The sequence below is a fragment of the Dermacentor silvarum genome, chromosome 10 (assembly GCF_013339745.2).
Source record: "Dermacentor silvarum isolate Dsil-2018 chromosome 10, BIME_Dsil_1.4, whole genome shotgun sequence".
NCBI lineage: Eukaryota > Metazoa > Arthropoda > Arachnida > Ixodida > Ixodidae > Dermacentor > Dermacentor silvarum.
In genome coordinates, this window is record NC_051163.1 from 122855782 (window position 1) to 122876910 (window position 21129).

At 45.8% G+C, this 21129-nt stretch overlaps 1 protein-coding gene across 4 annotated transcripts in view; it reads left to right on the forward strand.

Annotated features, from left to right (window-relative positions):
• Window positions 1-21129, forward strand: part of LOC119466567 (uncharacterized) — a 293541-nt gene that overhangs the window by 129024 nt on the left and 143388 nt on the right. For 2 of the 4 annotated variants that reach the window (XM_049657420.1, XM_037727092.2), the window contains exon 1: window positions 18421-18939. The exons of the other annotated variants lie outside the window; for them this stretch is intronic. Coding sequence is in view for 1 of the 2 variants with exons in the window: in XM_037727092.2 (XP_037583020.1) it covers window positions 18937-18939 (3 nt within the window). In the remaining variant the exon portion in view is untranslated. Of the gene's footprint in view, window positions 1-18420; window positions 18940-21129 lie in introns of those variants that run through there. 4 annotated transcript variants of the gene reach the window in all.

Sequence of the window (21129 nt, forward strand, 5' to 3'; positions counted from 1 at the left end):
TTCTCTCATAGCGGTGCACTGTGCACCGCCGTGATACCTTGCATTGCTGGCTCATTGCATTACCGAGATCAGTGCGCCAGCAGTGTGCCGTGCGAAAGTTCACTCACTTTCAGCGGGGCATGCGTTTCACTGAGCTCTTCTACGGTTCGCTTCGTTAATCCGCTAAGCAGCAACGTGAATGTGCGTGCGAAGAATGCTCAAGAAGCGAAGAGCACTGGAACAAAGCCACGTATGCGGTCCCGGAGATGGCCAAGCGGAACGTGGGTTGGCGTCTTTCTGTGGCACTTATGTTGGCCTTTGTCATTTCGCAACAGGCGCTTAACGGTGAGAGTGGCTGCGTTTTCCTGAGACCACTTGTACATTAACTTGAACGTTGTCCTTGTAGCGGCAGCAGAATTAGCGCCGCATAAAGTAATGAATGAATAAAACTTTACATGGAGAAGGTACTTTATGGCCTGGACCAGGTATGAGAGTTCTTGGGAGGGGTCATGGATTTAGTTGCACCAGAAGTGCTGAACGTCCGTTCGATGAGTTTGGTCTCTGTGTCCAATTTCCACACCGATCGCAGACGACCTTTCTGCGTTTCCGGAGGAAGATTAGGCGGTGGGGAGATATACTCATCGTAGCTTAATTGTGGCACCACATACGCCGGTAAATTTATATTTAGTATCTTGTGTGGAGGGAGAGTTCCAAAACAGGTGTTTGATGCTTGGTTTGGCTTCTTCTGCGCGGCATAGTGGGCAGGATATTGCAGGCAGCTCAGGTGTGTCTGTTTCTGCCCTCTTCGGCGTTGACAGATGTGTTCCGTCTTCTGCAAGCCCGCCATCGGTCCGTGATGTTGGGCGTTATAGGGCGAAGTCAGACCTGGCTTTGTGTTACTGAAGCACTGAAGCGCCAAAGAGATGACAAAAGAAGAGACACCGACTAGACAACGACGGTGTCGTCTGTTTGACGCTTCAGTACTTCAGTGACATGCACCAACTTGCCAAACAAAAAGTTCTGCTCGCTTTGTGTATTAGAGACTGGCAGGCTCTGGGAACGTTTTCTCATTAACCAGACGATCACATCATCGCGCGAGCGCCGGTGCTCCGCAAAGCAAGCGCCAGCACCGGCTATTGAACCTTCTCGCGGCACTCCCGTGGGCGCTGCCATGTTTGATCACGTGGTGACGCGTCCATTGCCTGCCTCAGCTGCCTCCGTTGCCTCCACGTTTACACTGCAAGCGCGCGGCGCCGCTGCGGCGCAGCAAACCCCGTTTCGACGCATATCGTTGACGGTGGCTTTGTGCACGACACGAAGCTTTGACCGCAGCTTGAGAGGACATGTAAGTGCTTTCAGAGCTCATTACACCTTGTCCAAACTGCACGAGCAGCGTATACGCGGGGCTGTCCGTTTTCGGGTTTTATATTGTTACGGGAATAGCGTTTATTTATAAATTATGACTATATACAAAGGTTATAACAACCACAAGCAGCGGCGACCGATGCAAGGCTGTCGCGCGCCTCTGGTCACTTCGTCGCCGTCATCTTCGTCCTACCGGCAGTAACATCCCGTCTCGTGGCACTATGTTTTCAAATTCAGGGGTAAAAATCGGGGTTTTTACGGAATAATTCCAAAATTCTGGTTTTTCGGGTTAAATTTACAAATGTACTAAGTAATACATTGCGTAATATCACGAGCTCCTTAACGCTCACGCGTTAAAACTAACGATCTGTTTCAAGCTGGTAATCGGGGAGACATCAGGGCAAGGTTTTCTAGCAAATACTCCTAAGTTCGTCGTTTGTTCAGAAATTAATAAGTGGCAATGACAGTAAAGAGCATTGATAATTTCAAGGAAATAAAACATTTTATTCATGAAAAGCTGGTCATCGATTTTTTACACATCCTTGTTAACAAATATATTATCATCTGCCTGCGCAACATGTCGGTCTCCTGCTGGATCTTCGAACGTATCTCAGCTGACAGAAAGTTCTCTCGACATCACAGCTTCCATTTGTTAGGCACAACAATGTCAGTGCTATTGAAGGTGGGTTTAGCGACAATAGGCCCATTACGTGGGCCTATTGTCGCTTTTCATCAACTGGCCCACGTAGAATGGCACGGTGAGTTACTAAGTGTTAGGCGCGCTCGATGGGCGATTGGTTGAGAGCCGTGTAGCGTACATAGTGCTGCATGGTGCTTATGAAATGAAGTCTATAGGTCACTGGAGTTCACTCGAGGTCAACAGGATCTAACTTAATTGTCATGAGGCAGGGTAGCTAGCGCGTGAGCACCGCAAACTCCGCACAGCGTAATAAAGAAAAAAAAAGGCTGGTATGTGGTTTCCGAATTCGGGGAGAAATCGGGCTTAACCCGATTCTCCTGAAACATGCTCAGGGTGCAAAAATCGGGGTTTTACCCGAACACGAACACGAACAACCCCACGCATACGGTGTTGGTAGTAAAAGCGGGGCTAGAAATGTATTCCAAGCTGTCCAAACTTCCCGCTTATGAATTAAATCGGGATCTGCGTGCTCTTCGTTCTTTATTCGGCAAACAGTTTGAAGCATCGGCTTGTCAGGTTTCTGACTCAGCAAAGTTCCTGGGTGCGGTCACTATCTGATTGTTTATTTTCAGTCTAATCGCTCGCTGGTGTGCTCTGCTGAGATAAGTTTGTTATTGCTGCGCACAAAGCTTGGAATGGAAATGTTCTGTACTTTGCGGTAGCTTGTAGCAAAGACGCATTATCGCTAGTCCCTCGCTTACTCTGTGGACCGTCACGAAACGTTCATCTTCAAACATTCGTGTCTTGCCGATGTAGTCGCCGTCACTCATGCTTCGGCACATTGGTTCAAGTGTGCGCCCATCGACTTATTATTGATACGTTGGCGATAGGGTGGGCGTAAGTTTGCGTGCGAGTAGGCGTGTATGTGTGTAGATAACGTGCGAGAAGCTTACTATGCCAGTAAGTGGCGCTACTTCCTTTTGTAACGAGCGGTACTCACTCTTAAGTGCCGACGTTCCGGTGTTGAAGTCCTTTCGTTGGAGGTTAGCTATATATACAGCGTTGGCGGATCAATTACCTTTTTTTATCCTCGAGGAAAGCCGTGCAACACAAAGTGCCCGCAACACAAGCAGTTCTTATGCAGCAGCGTCAACACACGTTCATTCCTTCCTTAATACGTGAATCACTATTTTTGCAGCGAACTACCGCACACGTCTTCCCTTTATCATTGCACATTTTGCAGCACGAATTGGGTACAGTGCATTAGTGAACACCCAGTTTGCATTTCCGACAGCTGATCGGACAGTAGCAGGGCAGAAGCAGTAATGTTTTCGTATTCGTGCGCATTCGCTGAGGCAACGTATGGCGCGCCGCCGAAAACGCCATCTCGTTCCTCTAGAGCAAACTGCTCCGCGAAAAGGGTCAATAGCGTTCTAGAGATAAAAAAACCATGCATGACACACTGCTGGCGACTCCTGTCTTAGGAGGCCTGCTGAGAGCTAGGGGTATGCACTGTCCTTGGTCGCCACATCTTCAATCATCTTCAATGTAAACTCGGAAACTATGACGTAAAATATTCATCCTCACTAGGAAGGTTTCATTTCATTTCTTTTTTTTTTTTCACGCTGCGGAAGTATGTGGAAAAGGTCCAGCCATGTTAGTCCCGTAAGCGTTTGAAAAAATCGACATTAATTTGGTATTGACAGTTGTGTGGTCACAGCCGCCGAAAAACGCAAGTGAAGTCCGTTCCGCATACCGCGAGATGACGCGAAAGTTCGCGACGCACCATCAACATGGCAATACATGACACGATGTCTCGATCTCTGCGCTGATGCAAATATGGTATATGGATAAATAACACGAGGAGAAGGTTACTTCGTTCACATACAATGAGAGGCGGCCTTTAACAACTGACCCTGGAATTTAAATTTCGAAATAAGTTTTGTTTTTCCGTTCGTAACGAGCCAGTCGGTGTGATACGGTAATAAGAACCGAATTGAACAGCGATGATGACCTTGAACTGCCTTCAAGTATCAAGCAAATGTTTTTTTTTCTTTTTTAACGCGTAGATATGTCGCCTTCTCATTTGCTGTATCAAGCACAACGACACGGCAATAGGACTAGTGCCGAGTGTCGTCTCGTGTGCCTTCTGTATGTACCTGTCGCTACTACATATGAGAACAAGGGGCTACACGTGCTCCAATAATAATTCGACGTTGACTCGATGATGTGGTTTCGATCCAGGCCGCGGCGGCCGCATTACGATGGGGGCGAAATGCAAGAAACACTTGTGTACCGTGCATCAAGAAACCCCAGCTGGTCACAATTAAACAATTAAACACTACGACGCGCCTCATAATCAAATCATGGTTTTGGCACCCCCAGAATTTAATTTGTATTTCTTGAAATATTTTTTGCGCTTATCTATAGGAATTGTTTGTGCTATAAATATTGTCTGCATGCAGCATGTCGTATTCTTAGACGAATGAACCAGCCAGAGATGTGAATAACGACCATGGTAGTTAGCATATCTGCAGCGAAGAATTTGTTGCAATGTGGTCAGTTTCTTGTGATTTGTTTTGGTGATTATCTTACATTATCGGTAGCAGAAGGCACAATTGTACCACCTTCATATATCACAATCTTTTCTCAATCTGGTAAATTTCCGATATCATTTAGATACTGCAGTATCATTTAGATACAGAGTCTCCCAGCTAAAGAACCTTAATGTTATACAGATACTCGAAAATCGGCGTTCTATTTCCCTTCTGTGTTTATTTCATAAACACTTTTCATAAACTTCGCGGAAGTGGCCCGCCCTCTAACTGGCCTACTCAAGAAGGACGTCGTTTTCACTTGGGGTCGTGACCAAGCGGACGCCTTTTCATCGCTCGTTGCCATCCTAACGAACTCACCTGTTCTAGCACATTTCGACCCGTCAGCCAGCACGGACGTTCGTACCGACGCCAGTGGCCACGGTATAGGCGCCGTCCTTGCACAACAGCAGCACGGCCTCCACCGCGTGGTCGCCTATGCAAGCCGCCTTCTGTCGCCATCGGAGCAAAATTACTCTATCACAGAACGCGAGTGCTTAGCACTCGTCTGGGCCATCGCAAAATTCCGTCCGTACCTGTATGGCAGGCACTTTTCAGTTATTACAGACCACCATGCGCTTTGCTGGCTCTCCTCGCTCAAGGATCCCACTGGTCGCCTTGGCCGTTGGGCACTCCGCTTGCAAGAGTACTCATTTTCTGTTTTCTACAAATCTGGACGGCTTCACCAAGACGCTGACTGCTTGTCACGATACCCGGTCGATCCCCCTGATACACTGGAAGATGAATCTGACACCTTTGTTCTGGCCATTACAGACTTCGCCCACATAGCTGACGAACAGCGCCGCGACTCATCTTTGCGGCCTATTATAGACGGTCTCAACTCGCCACACCCTGACCCTTCCCTACGGATGTTTGCGCTCCACAATGACACCTTACACCGCTACAACGCCCGGCCTGACGGCGCTGAGCTCTTGCTTGTTGTCCCCGCGCATCTTCGCTCTACTGTTTTGCGCCAGCTTCACGATGCACCGACGGCCGGACACCTAGGCGTGTCACGCACGTATGATCGCATCCGTAGGCGCTTCTTTTGGCCTGGTCTCTACCGTTCTGTGCGACAGTACGTTGCGGCTTGTGACCACGGCCAGCGACGCAAGACTCCTGCCCTACTGCCTGCTGGCAGCCTTCAGCCCCTCGACATCCCTGATGAACCATTTTTCCGGGTGGGACTCGATCTTCTAGGGCCTTTTCCCATGTCAACCACTGGCAATAGATGGGTTGCAGTCGCTACTGACTACGCAACGCGGTACGCTGTTACACGAGCACTTCCCACCAGCTGTGCTACTGATGTAGCCGATTTCCTTCTTCACGACGTCATCCTGCGCCACGGTGCTCCTCGTCAGTTAATCACGGACCGCGGCCGCTGCTTCCTGTCTAAAGTGGTCGACGACATTCTTCGTTCTTGCAAGACCAATCACAAGTTCACCACTGCGTACCATCCACAGACAAACGGCCTTACTGAACGCCTCAACCGTACTCTCACAAATATGCTTGCTATGTACGTGTCTGAGGACCACCGAGACTGGGACATTAACTTGCCTTTTGTGACCTTCGCCTACAACTCTTCTCGTCACGACACAGCTGGCTATTCACCTTTTTATCTACTGTTTGGCTACGACCCACCATTACCTATGGACACCATACTTCATGCTCACGCAGACACATCCTCTGCCTATGCTCGTGATGCTCTTGCCCGTGCTGACATCGCCCGTCAGGTTGCCCGCGATCGCTTGTCGGCTTCACAGGTCAAACAAAAATGTCTCTATGACCGCCGACACCGGGAGGTGAACTTCCCTCCAGGATCGCTCGTCTTGCTGTGGTTCCCGTCACGTCGCGTTGGCCTATGCGAAAAACTTCTCTCCCGTTATGCTGGCCCTTACCGCGTCGTACGCAAAGTCACTAATGTGACCTATGAAATCGCTCCGCTAAATCCTACGTCGGCCTCTGCAACAATCGCGAGTGACATAGTCCATGTCTCGCGTCTAAAACCGTACCACTCTCAGCCCGGGCCCTAATTGCACCGGGACGGTGCTTCTGCCGCCGGCGGGTAATGTCACGAGCGGCGATCCTGTGGTCGGTGCTTGGACGATGACGACGACGACGGGTGGTTTTTCTGGTGTGCACGCGCTCCCCTGAACGATTGCTGCAGCGTTGTGCGCCTTACCCTGTAAATATATCCATTCTATTTATATTCTCCCCGTAACAATATGTTCACACCCGTACTTCATTTTTGCCTCTGAAAGTGCCTCCTCGATCTTCACGGCGCTTACATAATGATCTCTGCACCACATACATGGAAAACTAACTCATTCAATTCATCGGCATTACCTAAAGCAATTAAGCTCTGGAATGATCTTCCTGATAACTTAATCTATTTTTCTCACCCTGGAGAGTTCAAAAAACATCTATGCCAGCATTTATCGCTTTAGTATTGCCCTAATTGCTGTTTTCTGTTGTACTACTCTTTCAGTTGTGTTAAATGTTGTTTTATTTTGTACTACTGTTTCACTTGTGCTTGGTTATACCTTTTTGTCATTTTCGCCTTTGCTTTTTTTTTTTTTAATGCCCGTGGTAATATTGTATTTTACGCCCTTTTGAATCAAATTTGTGTTTATTTTGTGTATTTGCCTTGTACCGTGTCTGCTGTACGGTTACCCTGGTTTATTATCTTTGTACTGTATTTCTATATACTCTATTTATATGCCCGTCACCCAATGCTCTTCGGGGCCTGTGAGCAATAAATAAATAAATAAATAAATAAATAAATAAATAAATAAATAAATAAATAAATAAATAAATAAATAAATAAATAAATAATAATAAATAAATAAATAAATAAATAAATAAATAAATAAATAAATAAATAAATAAATAAATAAATAAATAAATAAATAGGAGTAACGGGTCTAACTTTGAACACTGTGGGGCACCCCTGTTCTAGTATGAACACGCAAGATTAAAGAGTTCCAGATTGAACAAAATATTTCCTATTACGCAAATAATTATTTGGCGAACTCTCTATCACCCCTCAAATTGCCTACCTTGCAATTCTTTTGTTAGAATGTAATGGCCTACCAAATCAAAAGCATTTGTCAGGTCAAAAAAGTAAGCCAATGGATAAACTTTCGTTCATTATTTGCAATTATTTTATCTTGAATGTTCAAAGATTTGTTCGGGTGCCTTTTTTTATGCCTTCGCTGGTTTTAGGATATTACGTTGAGTTTAGTAAGGAAAGTTGAAAGCCTCTCACAATTTACACGTTCACACTTTATGATAAAAGCGTGGGTAGTGAAGTCGGCCTGTAACTTAACATGTCGACGCCTTCCATTCCTAAATAGGTATGACACATGCTTTTTGAAGACCGTACGGAATGACACGCATGCAAAGAGACAAGTTTTATAATATATGTGAGCGCGGCACTTAATTTGCGTGCCACTCACCTAAATAAACCTGCAGGAATGGAGCTGTAAAATAGCTAATGAATTTGCCGATAATATTGCATACTTCAGTGATACATCTGCTTTTAAGAAAAGACACCCAGGAGGACTCACTTGATTAGCAATATATCCTGGCTACATCCCTATCATACGTTAGCAGGGACCCAACGTGTTAACTGTACTGGTAAATTTTTCGTGCGGGGAAAGCTCCAAATACGCATGAACTCTCCAAATAACAAGAATTTGGGGACCGCTCAGCCGGAGAGCTGCTCGCTTCAACGTGTCGCGGTAATTCCGTACGTGCACATGGTATCGCATAATCTAAAAAAAGGTCGTTAAGAGAGCTGGCATTACGCCGTTGTTCACTGCCCCAAATAAGCTTGGTAGTCTATTCCGAAAAGTCAGTCGGGAGACTATGAGTAAAAGAAGTTGGGAAAGAAAAAAAAGCAAGGACAGCAGTATGTTAATTGCCGTTGTAATGATGTTTACCAGATACCTCTTTGCTGCGGGCGTTTCTGTGTCAGACAAAAGGGGCGATGAGTGAATGACCGCATGCGCAGACTCTCGAATAAGGTCAGTAAACAAGCAAGACATAGCCACCTGTCATGCACTGCCCTCCGTTGAATGTGGTTGGGAGCCATTTTTTGTAAAGATTGCCCTACAGTGATCAAAATGATGAGCGAGAGCACGACTCATGTCCGAAGCCTTCCACACGCCGAACTGTGGCGATGCATGCGTTAGCTACCCTTTCATTACATTCCTTCGGGAGGTGACGTAATTCCTACCGGAGTGATTTCCTTTCGCACTGCTTGCACGCATGCACACTCCCTTTCTGTCTTCTCGGTTTTTTTTTTTTCTTGAAAGGTGGCACACAATAGATATGCTGCTTTGAATAATAAATATGTGGTTGTTAGTTAGCGATGTGGTCTGTCCCTTTCTTACGCCTTGTTACTTTGTGCTATTACTGCTTAATTCTGTCGATTCCGTCGCACAGGTCGGCCGTCGGTGATGAGAGAGAGAAAACATTTATTGTTAATGAGGTGATGACATTTATTTTTACGCGCTAAACAGTAAAGAAGTGGAGGTTCGACCTTCTCATTCTTAATGTAGTTCCATCTTTTTTTTAACATATACGATGTTTAGAAGATCGTGGCTTTAAGTGGCGTCGGCTTGTCCTTGTTACGTAGCGATACAGTTGCTAGAAAGCCACAGGAATGGGAAAAATCACATAAAACACATTCGAGCTTTAAATTCGGCTATATAAATGAGTGAAGGCCACTTTCTCGTAAAGTCACATAAATAAGTTAAACACGCTTTCTATTCAAGTCCGCGGACCTCATTCTTAATGTTAGCATTGACAATACTATAGCAGCCAGTGGTTCACCGGTGACAGGAACACAGGTACCTTAATGAAAGAGTACTGCAGTATTATGAACTTTCTTCGTGTTTCATCTCAGCATCGCTTTAAAGCGGGGTTAAACACTTCTCCAATTATCAGTACTTTAAGTGCATTTCACTTATAGAAAAAGCAGAGCGTGTGCTTTCCGTAGCTTGTTCGCTATAAATTGATACTCTGCTCTAAGAAAGGAGAAAGGGAGGATGGAGGATGACGGTGATAAAAATTGTGGTGCGATGAAGGCTGGTGATTGACACAGCAGCATGCTTGAGTCACGCCATAGAGTTTTAAGTAGGATCTGATAATACCGCGTCGTATGATCTGGAGTGCATTGCTTTGATATCGGTGTATAGTTTCTTGACTTTTAGGTTGCATTCCATGGTTATCGGAATGCTTAATCGGTCTTTCGCTGTGAGAAAAGCTTAACGTACAGCCGACACCAAAAATTTACGGACCACGCGAGCCCCTGCCAAACTGCCTCTCCGCGCCACCTGTGCCGGTACGACACCTTGCCATTCGGAGCAGCGCTATAGACCGGAAACGTGTCATCTTGTTGTGCGCCGACGTGTAAATTATCCAGCGCCACGCGACGCTCTTCTACTCGCTCGTTCTCACGCAAAGCGTCCAGCCTGGCGGCACGCACTGATAGCCCAGTGGCACCCGGCTACTATATAATTCCAATAGGGATGCAGCTGTCCAGACGGAAGCACGTTGTCACGACTGGCGAAAAGCGCGTGGCGTGAGAAAGAGCAAAATAGGAGAGCCTCGTGCTGAGGAAGAAAATTGACAGGCCGCCGAACACACTAGAGGACAAATCTCCGGCCTACCACTCCAGGACTGCCATCGAACGCAGCTGACGTACCCGAAATGTCGCGGAGCAGGCCGTTTGGCGCGCGTTCGGGTGGTCCGTTAACCTTTGTTGTCGACTGTACGTAGCGTTTGCATAGGCTAATAAATATATCGTTGACAAAGATCGCAGCGCCAGCTATTCTGGCGTCCACAAACCAGATGAAATGCATCTACATAGAAACGACACGTTGGTTGCAAATGCATTGTCTTCGGTTTGACACCAGGCACCAAATGGCGTCGCGTCCATTTGTATTTTCTGTACATTTACGCTACCCTACGTTAACTAAACGTCTTATGGTCGCGTGTACCGTAAGGCTCCAAAAAGTAATTATGTTGGACCTACTAAGGCCACGACGCTATTCTGAAGCCGTCCAATAAGCGCTACAACTATAAGTGATATCCAAACCCTGATGATCTGGTTCGAACACCAGCTGCGCCACCAAGTGCTTATATGTTTTCTTATGCACATAACTAGCAGACAGAACACGGACGCGACGTAGCTTCACTCCATGCTTCGAGTAGGTTGTCTTCACCACAAGCCCTTTTAGGAGGCAAAGCGTACCTTACAGGAGGTGCGCCTCTAATCAACGCTAATTTTGTTATAGTTTCTCAGCAGAAAGATTCTGAGAAATATGTTTTATTAGCAACCTTCTCTTGGTACAGAATGGCATGAGTGCCGCATATGCTTAAGTTAGACAGATCAGGTCGATCGCCTGAAATATAAAAATGGGAGAGCGACAAAGTATGCTTTTTATCGCTGTCATAATATTATATATTATAATATCAGTCCTTCAGTGAATAAGGGCCTAGATATTATGAACCTGTCCTTTTTTTGCTCTTCTACTAAAGCTCTGTTGTAATGAAAGCTTTAGGGCACGTTAAAACGAGCACGCCGTAAAAGAACAGGCACAGCGCTGAATTAACAAGTGAAAGCCTAATTTCATGACTGCAGGTGTGAATGAACTTTCCACGGAGCAACCAATAAAAAATGAAGACAGAGCGGCAGCACAAGCTGCAAATAATAATAATAATAATAATAATAATAATAATAATAATAATAATAATAATAATAATAATAATAATAATAAAACTCATCAGATGGCCGTGCGTCGATTATTCCGCCAAAGTATTTCGTACTTAATTCTTGCCTGACAGGGACAGAGAGACCGCGCTAATGATGATGACGATGATAATTTATTGGCATCCCCTTTGAAACGGGGCGGTGACGAATAGTCACCTAGCTTGTGTGATTTAAACAGGTATGCTATACATGTTTTTTATCCAGCATTTTTGTATACACTTCATTAATCTTTTTTTCCTCAATATCTACTTTGTACGACTAAGAGATCAAATCAGGTCGTATCAATTTTCCATCCTTTCCTCCACCAATACTTTAAACGTCTCTTGCTTATCGCGACTGCTGACTGGTTGATGCTTCCGTCCACTTTACGCCCAAGCGCTTCTGGAAGGTGTACGTTACCTACTGGTCTCACAGGGTGAAGCCCTTCACATCCCATTAGGATGTGCATCCCATTAGGATGTGCATTCCATTAGGATGTGCATTCCATTAGGATGTGCATTCCATTAGAATGTGCATTAGGATGTTTATGCTGCAGCAAAGATCCATTAGGATCTTTGCTGCAGCATACACATGCCTCATCAAGTTTCGAATATTTGCTCCGGTATGTTTTGGTCCTTAGGCAACCGGCTCGAGCCTCAAATAGGAAGGCACTGCCCTTTGTGTTATCGTACAGATTTTCCCTTTTAATTTCTTTCTTCTCATTCTTGTAAATATCCATTGTTTTTTTTTTTTCATTCTTTGTATCCAATTCACTGTCTCTGTTTGTCTCACGTCTCACTTTCTTTCTGATGACTCCTGGTTGTCCATTTACAGTTTCCATTATCCTGTACTTGGTTGCCAACTTCCTTGACCTCTTCCTCCATTCTGTGTGCACTCTTTTCAGGTACAGATACTTGTGCACTTTAGCCGCCCATTTATTTCATCCATGTTCTTGAGCCTTTCTTCAAATCTAATTTTGATCTGCGCTTCTCTGACTTCAAAAGAGGCCCAACCCAGGTCACCCTGCACTGCCTCATTTGCGGCTTTACCGTGGGCTTTCAGAGCCAACCGGCCTACTGATCTTTAGTTCATTTTCAACCCCAACAAGATGTCCGATTTTAACCACATAATAGCATTTGCGAACGTTAGCGCTGGCACCATTACTCCTTTCCAGATTCCACGCACCACCTCATACTTATTGTGGCCCGACAGTGCTCTGTGTTTCATTATTGCTGCATTCCGCTTCCCCTATATTTTCAGATTATCTTTGCGGGTGTTTGAGTAAGTATTTTCTTCGTTTATGTATACGCCGAGGTACTTATATTGCCACCACGCTTCAATATTTATGGCGTTTTGATATTCTTTCCATACAAAAAAAATTCTTTGCTAAGCCTGTCTTTTTGCCTTCGGGATTACACACGCTTTAGAGAAACGAAGGCGACCACCACAATCGTGACAATCCTTTCGACGTTATGCCTACGCTCACAAGGTCGTTCAGTGGCAGACATATCGGCACTATTGGCCTACATGCTCCCGCGTGTGCGATATTTGAATAATATAAACAACTCCTTCACTTTGTGTCACGAGCTTTTCTTTGTGACTTGTGGTACGCCCTTGTCTTGAACATGGGCGAGGGTTCGCTTGACCGCACATTCTTTGATGTTTGTCTAGGTCCTAGAATGCGACGGTGGTGCCAACCGTTGGCCTATGCAGTCGACTGAAACGCACAGTGCTTGGGTCATTGCCAATGCAGCTACTGCGGTACTTATTGTGCTGAATTGGCGTAAGCTGCGCCACTGCCAGCAGCTTTCTCTTTTATCTTCTGAATATTCTAGCATCTGAATGGGGCTTATTATTCGATATATTTATTAATGCGTCTACTTACTGATGATGTTGACACGGAAACGCTTTGCTTTGTCTCACGAAATTGAATGGCGGGCTCACATCTCTTGGCAACATATCTTGCGCCAGACAGCCGAGAGCTGCAATGTTCCACATAATTTTTTGGCGATTCCTGGTTGCGTAACGTAGAGCCTGCTATTTTTCTAAGCTACGGGATTGAATCACCGTTTGTGATCCGGGCTGAGTGACCCCCTCCGATATAGAGCAGTGAACTGTTACAACGTTGGCGATAGCCACAGCGGACTTTCGCTTCTTCTCTTAACCTTTCTCTCCCATTTTCCCTTCCCCCAGTGTAGGGTAGCCAACCGGGCTCAGTCCTCATTAACCTCACTGCCTTTCATATATCATTCTCTCTCTCTCTCTCTGCTTGGACGATGGCGGGAACCTCTTCGGCTGGAGCTCTAGTCGCGAAATTCCTAGAGCGGGTTTTTTTTGGTAATTATTTCTCGGAAATCTTAATCGAATGCTTATTTGGTTCTCATACGAAAACATTCCTTGCTTTTTCTTTCGGACATTGAATTATTTATTACTATGCCAAAAATACAGCGTACTTGCCTTCTCATTTTGTGCACAAGGATAAAAAAACGAAAAAAAAAAACGCAGAAGACACGAGAAGAGAACAATGACAAATATATATATATATATATATATATATATATATATATATATATATATATATATATATATATATATAACTCAGAGGAGTGCATGATTGTCACTGATGAGGAGTGATGATGTCAGTTAGGAAACTGTCAGCATTATTGCTGGTGGTGTTAAATAAACATTGCAGTCGAATTATGGGACTCTGAATACCAACATTGCGAGCCAAATCTTTTTTATATTATTCGTGTGAAAGTATATTATTATACTAATAAGGATATTCTTATATACGAGTATACACTGTTAAGTATATGATTTGCACGTGATAGCTCCTAGGTGCCCGTGTTAATGGGCTGTGAAACTTCTTTCGGTTAACTCGTCATTACAATGAAACAAAGAGTCAACTCCTATGCCAGCCTGGCGGAAAAAATGCACACGGTTTTTGCTTGCGCTATATATACGTACGAAAAGGTGAGGACAGGAAAATACGGACAAACGAAGGCTGCGCCAACTTACAACTGCTTGTAAGTTGGCAACTGGTTTGTAAGATTGCGAAAAGTTGGTAAGTTCGCGCCTTCTTCGATTGTCCGTGTTTTCCTGTCCTCGCCTTTTCGTACATTTATACAGCACAAGTAGAAAGCGTGAAAAGCCACCGTCTAGTCTCTTTCATCGCCCTTTGCGAAACTGCGGTCAGACATTTTAGGCCCGCATCCATCACCTGGCATGGCGCGTCTAAACTGCTGCAAACAGTGCTGAACGCCATCATTCTCTTTTATACCTCCCAGAATGCGGCTGCATTCGTCGAAAGCTACGGGTTTCTTTTGTACCCGGGTGCTCCACAACTGTTAACTTGTTCGATTATTTCCACCAGTCCCAACCAAGCATCTACAGGGCCAGTCGATTAAGTGTTACCTCTTCTCAGCAGCCGTTTTTGGATGAACGCATGATCGTTACAGAATTTTCTATGAACCAGGGATATCTGGCATTAAACGACGTGTGACAACACCCGCCTGCCCCGCCCTCTACCTGCCTCCCCCCCCCCCCCCCCCTCCGAAAAAACATTTTTTTTCTCTTTTAAATTCCTGGTTACTCCACTACACTCGGGGCAGTTTATCTTGGCAGTGCAGCGAAGGCTACGGAGGCGAGGCTCCTGCACATTCGTGTTACTCGCGCAGTTGTCCGGTAGCTTGCAGCCGATTTCCGTACTAGTTTCGGCTTTGCTTGCTCGCCGCGTTAACGCGTTTAGAAAAACGTATACATGCAAAACGTCAATGGGAGAGAGCCTTATACCAGCATACACGTTGAATACCACCTGCTCGGTATGTTTTGAGAGCCACTCTCTGTCACATTTCAAGTATATTTTTCTCGGAGAACTAAACGGCGAGTTTTGCGGCCGCAAACGGACCAGCATACGTCGGGGACGCCATGTTTACTGCGGAGAGCAGGCGTGTAGAAAACATAGTGCTGTCTAAGAAATATATATATATATAAAGTGAACAATAATTTTATTTTACCTACGACTTCCCATAATTGTTTTAGCTTCACAATAAATAAAGCAGTATTTATTTGAGCCAGGTTAATGAGTAAGATATTAGTAACATTTCTTGGCGCGCAGGGCAGGCATGCGTTTCGGTTCTGTAGCTTCCACCGCAATGTCAAGTAGAGTTGTCCCCGAGTATATACTTGTGGAAACCAGCGCTGCTGCACACTGCCACCGATACCAATTACGTATGCCGACGTCGCTGAGCTACACTCGTTCTTGTCCCTTCAACCGGTGTCGCGTATAAAAGGCATTGCGTTTCTAGTGTAATTTTATACCACGCTGACTGCGAGACGACTAATTGCAGAACAACGAGTTTCGGGCTTTGGAAGCACCACCCAGGGACCTTCCTTCTGGATTCATTAGGCCATCGTTGTCTTTATTAGAACATCTCTAAATTAATCCCTCTCATCCTTAACAACAGGGCTAATATTAGTGCGACTGGGCGAATGTGTGAGCCACCTATGAGGGCGCAGTTCAGAAAATGGCAACAAATATAATCCTTTATGGACGAGTTTGCCTACAGGCAAAATACCAGAAAAAAAAAAGTTTTTCTTGCCGAGTATCAGCGTTGAGTACGAACTTTCCGGCTAAATGTGTTCGGCCAACACTGAATGACAGGCTACAAGCGTCATTTGTTGGTTTAGAGCAGGTACACGGACAAGGATGAAGAAGTTTGGCAGGCGACCCACTATGTTTTGGAAGCAAGATGTCCAGCTGCAGTGGTGTCACACATGTGTTGTAAAGCAAATGAAATGCATGCCCACGGTTCATATATGATGAGAGCTGTCTAAATAAATCAAAAACGAAGCCTTAGGTGGCTCGAGGTGAAGCCCACTTCCAGTTTTCTGCCTGGGATTTTCCCCCTATTGCTAAAACAATTTCCGCAAGATATTTTTCATTTGTGTTCATTAGGCTTTTTCTTGATGTGTTTTGCAGATTTAGATAGAAAATAAACATTTTCAGGGTTTTTATATGCCTCGTCATTAAAGGAATAATAAACTAACATACAATGAAGACAAGTTAAAGCAGATGTTATATTATATTATGTTTCGCATCCGCCGCCATGGTCATGAGGAGCGCTGGCTAACACTCCCAGGGCTGCGAATACCTAAGGAAGTGGACGGAAGCCCAGCCGTCGCCGTAACAGAATCAGTGGAACTCCGCAATTAAGTGTCATGCAGAGGTTATGGGTTTGACTCAGACGAGCGACAAGTTGTCTTTTCTTTCTCTTTCATTTCTGTTTTTTCTTTATTGAGGATACGAAGCTTTAAGCTTTTCCAAACCTTATTCATGAATATATCTACACTCGAATAAAAAACAACACTTAAACTGCCATTAGCTTTCGTTGGATTCATATGGTTGTTACTAAAGATAGACTCCCTTGGTCCCATGATACTCCTGCCTAATATATATATATATATATATATATATATATATATATATATATATATATATATATATATATATATATATATATATATATATATATAAAAATCTTCGGGCGAAGATTTTTTTCTTTCTCAGTCAAGCTACAACTGACAGCTTAGTTTTGTTTTGCTAAGGGGTCGAAATGGGAAGCTTTCAATGCGTTGTACGACCCAGTAGTACGTGTTGCTGGGCTATTCAGTTCCCTAGCGAAAAATTTCAAAACATAAAACCTATGGCCACTTTGCGCAACAATGGAAATAAAAACGCACTGGGACAAAGATGTCTTCGCCCCTTTTTATTTCCATTTCCAAGTGGCCATTGATTTTATGGGCTGAAATTGTTCGGTATACGACCCGTCGATTTTATTTCTTTTCGTTTCGAAATTAATTTACTTCGAATTGATCGAGCGGAAAAATGACCTTTACTCACGAAGATATCTCAAGATACTGCTCACTTATAAGTACCGTTGATGCACTTCTTGACTTATTGTTTAAAACGTGAAGTTTTGTGCGTGCCTTTCAGAATGTGTGTAAATGTTATGCTAAAAACACGTGAAACAGAACTTAGCGTGAAAGTGTGATGGAATGCCGGGGAAGTAGTTTATTAATGCCGCACACAACGTTGCATTTGTACCAGGGTGACTTACTTTCTTCATTCACTTACATCGTCTACAGCGTTCGAAAATCCCCCCGTTTCATTCGCGTTTTCTTTCAACACTTTGACAGAGCAGTTAAGTAAAACCACTGTCTCTAAAAACGACGGAAGCAAGCGCGACAGAAGAGAGAGAGAGAGAGAGAGAAGTGTTCGGTAGGGGGGCAGCGCAAGTATTTCAAATCCTTCCACTTAACGACAGCAGCATAGTTAAGCCGATAAGAAAAACAACGAGCGGCCATGTCGTAAGCAGTACTCGAAACGGGCGAGTAGTCAAGCGGGCTTCGCATGGCTCGCGAACAGTTGCGGCACCTCAGCTGCGAAATAAATGAATGAAAATCACGCAGCAGAAGGGGTTGAGGGGGGGTGCCTGTCTCTGGCATTTGTCTCCTCCGGCCGGAGGGGCGCCGTATTTCCGCGTTCACCGTCCACCGCCCGAGGAACGCCGGCGCCGAGCAAGAGGACGCCGACCTCCGTCGCCGCCGCCACCGACCGTGCGCGGCGGCAGCGCGACCTGTTGCGCCTTGGGGCGCGCATCGCGGCCCGAGACGACCGCCGCCGCCGCGCGTTCCGGTCCTCCTTTCCGGCATTCCTGCGATCGCCTTATTTCGCCGTCTACTCTTCGCGCTGGCAACGTGACGTATGACGCTGGCGCGCAAAATCCAACGCACCCGTTTCGCGCCAGGGTGCTTTCGGTTGCAGAGAGCGGACCCCGATGAGCTCCTCGTGACGTAAGTGTCCGCAACGTAAACGTCACGGATGACGTCTTGTCGCTCCATTGGGAGAAACCGAAGCGTTTTTTGGCGCGCGCGGCGCGCTCGCGAGTTAGCTGCCGCGTACTTCGTTCAAGTCATGACGCAGGGTGACGTCACGGTTGTTCAAAGGCGACGGCGCGTTTTCATTGGTTAGAGCCCGTCTCCCTTCTGTTCTCCCAGGTGCGCGGCGCGCGTGTTGGGCCAGGTGGCCGGAGCGGTGCGGGAGCGGGTTTTGCGCGCGGCGCCCGTCGAGTTCGTGCGTTCGCTCGCAGCCGCGGAGTTGACCGGGTTCCGTTTCTGCGATTGTGTGGCGAACCCCCTCCCGTCAACATCTTTTGTCCGCGCCTGCCCTGGTCGTCGTCACCGTCGCGAGAGGGTGAAGTAACGAAGACATGTCAAGCTTTGCCGCCAGCCCGTCGCGCCGACTGTGAGCGGCGGTAGACGACGTGTGCAGTGTTCTTTTCCCCGTGCGTTGTGCCAGTGGTCGTCGTCGTGGTGGTTTGGCCGGCCGGCCGGCCGGAAGTTGTGGCTCCTCTGTTTTGTTGCACGGTGCTGTCATGGCGGTGTAGCGCGCGCGCGAGACGTTTCGGCTCGGCCTGCGTGCGTGCTCTCCCTGCGAGACGGCGTTCATGGCTGCGCCGTTTCTCGTCGCGACCCCGTGCCGTCGTAGTCTAGCGGGGCCGTCGGCTTAACCCCGCCAGGAATACCGTCTCTTCGCCATGGTAAGTGCCCCGACGGCTCTCCCCTCTCTTTTTCCTCGCTAGCGGCGCCGGCTGCTGCCCCGCGGAACGCCGTTAATCGGGGACACGAGGCGATGCTAACACAGCCAGTGCACGCTTTTGCGTGCGCCCGGTCCACCGGCGCCGTTTTGCTTGTGACGAAACGTCCGTCAGTTAGTGGCGTGTAGCCTGAATGGGGTAAGACTGGTTAATGTCGCGAAAGCCGCGGTGGGGCAGTCGCGGCCCTTCATTGTGATGCTTACGCAAGTCGATTTTTCTTTTCCCAACAAGCCTTGGCCCACATTAACCGCTATGCAGATCATTCGAGGATCGCGCACTTTGGTGTGTTGCGTAGTCGGTGCGCAGAAGATAACAAAAACAGAGATCTTTGTTTTGTCAAAGACAATGTCTACGTATATCCGAGCAGCGCAATGCAAGGCAACGCGGCGCCATCGAAATCAATTTAGACGATCGTAGCCGCCGGAAACGATTGCATGTAACTGGCCCGAATCCCATTGTTTGTATAAGAATGGGTGACATTTGAATCGGTGCGCCTTGCTTAGTCATAGCGAAATTGCAACGTTCAGTACACGTGATCGCTTAGCTTTTCAAAGCATCGAAGTGCGTGGGGCGGTTGCTGACACTCCAAAATATGATCGTTGTTGATGAGCTTGCGATACGTGTTTTGTACGTCACGTTAAGTATCTGTTAGCTCAGGACAGTTCGTTTTGGCCATGCGCCTCTGTAAAGTGTTCACTGTGTGGTCGATCAAGTTCGGCTGCAAGCGGCGGGGTCGTGAAAGTCAATCCGGGCTGCAGCTCAATCGCGCTAGCGGAACCCTTGCTCAGAACTGTTCCAAGAACTGAACCGAAAACGAGGCATTATTTTCGCGGGTTTCAGTTGAGCTAAAATGAGGTCACTTTTCTGGATACAATTTGCGATCCATGCGTAGGAATAACTACCTACTGCGTCGTTTGCTTTCAGATCGAGCATCCCTTGCAGGTGTGTTTGACGGCTGTTAAATGTGGGCGGAGCAGCGCTTCTTAGGAAAGCACTTGATGGTCGTGTTGTGTCTCTAAGCAGTCTTGTGCGACATTCGCCTCTATTTTAACAGCGTGTTTTGGTTCCACTTGACATGGTATCTTTTTGAGCTTCGTCGACGGCGTTGTAGTTATGTTGAGTTAACGAGGCATGGTCGTGGTTAGCGCGGTATCCGATGTGTAAGTGATAGACAGGACAGATTCGCCGCTCTCATATTGTTAGCTAGGAACGGTCGTAAGCAACAGTGGTATGCAGTTCCACTTATAAGCGAACTTGGGTTAAATCGACAGGCTAAATGCCTGTCGCGTTTTTGTAATTTTGTTGGTGTTCGAACTTTCTTCATAAAAAAAAATATAAGAACGGTATTGATGTATATTTTCGGAATAGTTAATCATATCGTATAGCCAAATAAATTTTCAAGATGCCTTGGTAGAGCGTTATGGGATCGGTAACCCGCGTATAAAGACTGAAGAGGGGTGTGATAGCTACCATCATTTGCATAGAGCAGTGTATAGCAATGAAATATGACCAGGCAATTTTTGACCTATTTTCTGAATGCCTTTAACAAATTGAACAAGCTCCATAAACGTATTCGAAAGGTTTTGTAACTCAGACAGCGGGTGCTACTTGTTGTGATTCTGTAAACAACTAAAATAAATAAAATTCACTTCAGTGAACAGCTTCAGTGAAGAGGCTGTTTCGGCATTGCCTTTCAGCTATGTGTATGAAGAGAATTGTAGGCACAATTTTCCAATCTGTTGAGCAGATTTCTGCCCTTAAACCTGTCCGACAGGTTTTTCCGTTTAAAACCACTAATGAAAATCTATATACGTGTTGCAAACTGTGTCATTGTTGCAAGCTCGTCACTGAAAAAAATTAATGTGAAAAAAAAATTAAGAGAAAACAGAAAGTTTCCTTTTTTGCTACAAGAAATTTATTCTGATGAAAAAACAACAACATTATTTTATTGTAAGAAATTCACTTTTTTCCTATTTATTGTCAAAAACATCTTTTTCTTTATTTTAACAGAATTTGTCCCAATACGGTAATGTTAAAAATTTGGGGTCAATGCTGTGAGCGAAATGTGATTTGTTTGTCTCTTTCATATCTTCAGTTAACATTTATGTGCAGCTTCACCAGCCAAGCAAGCGT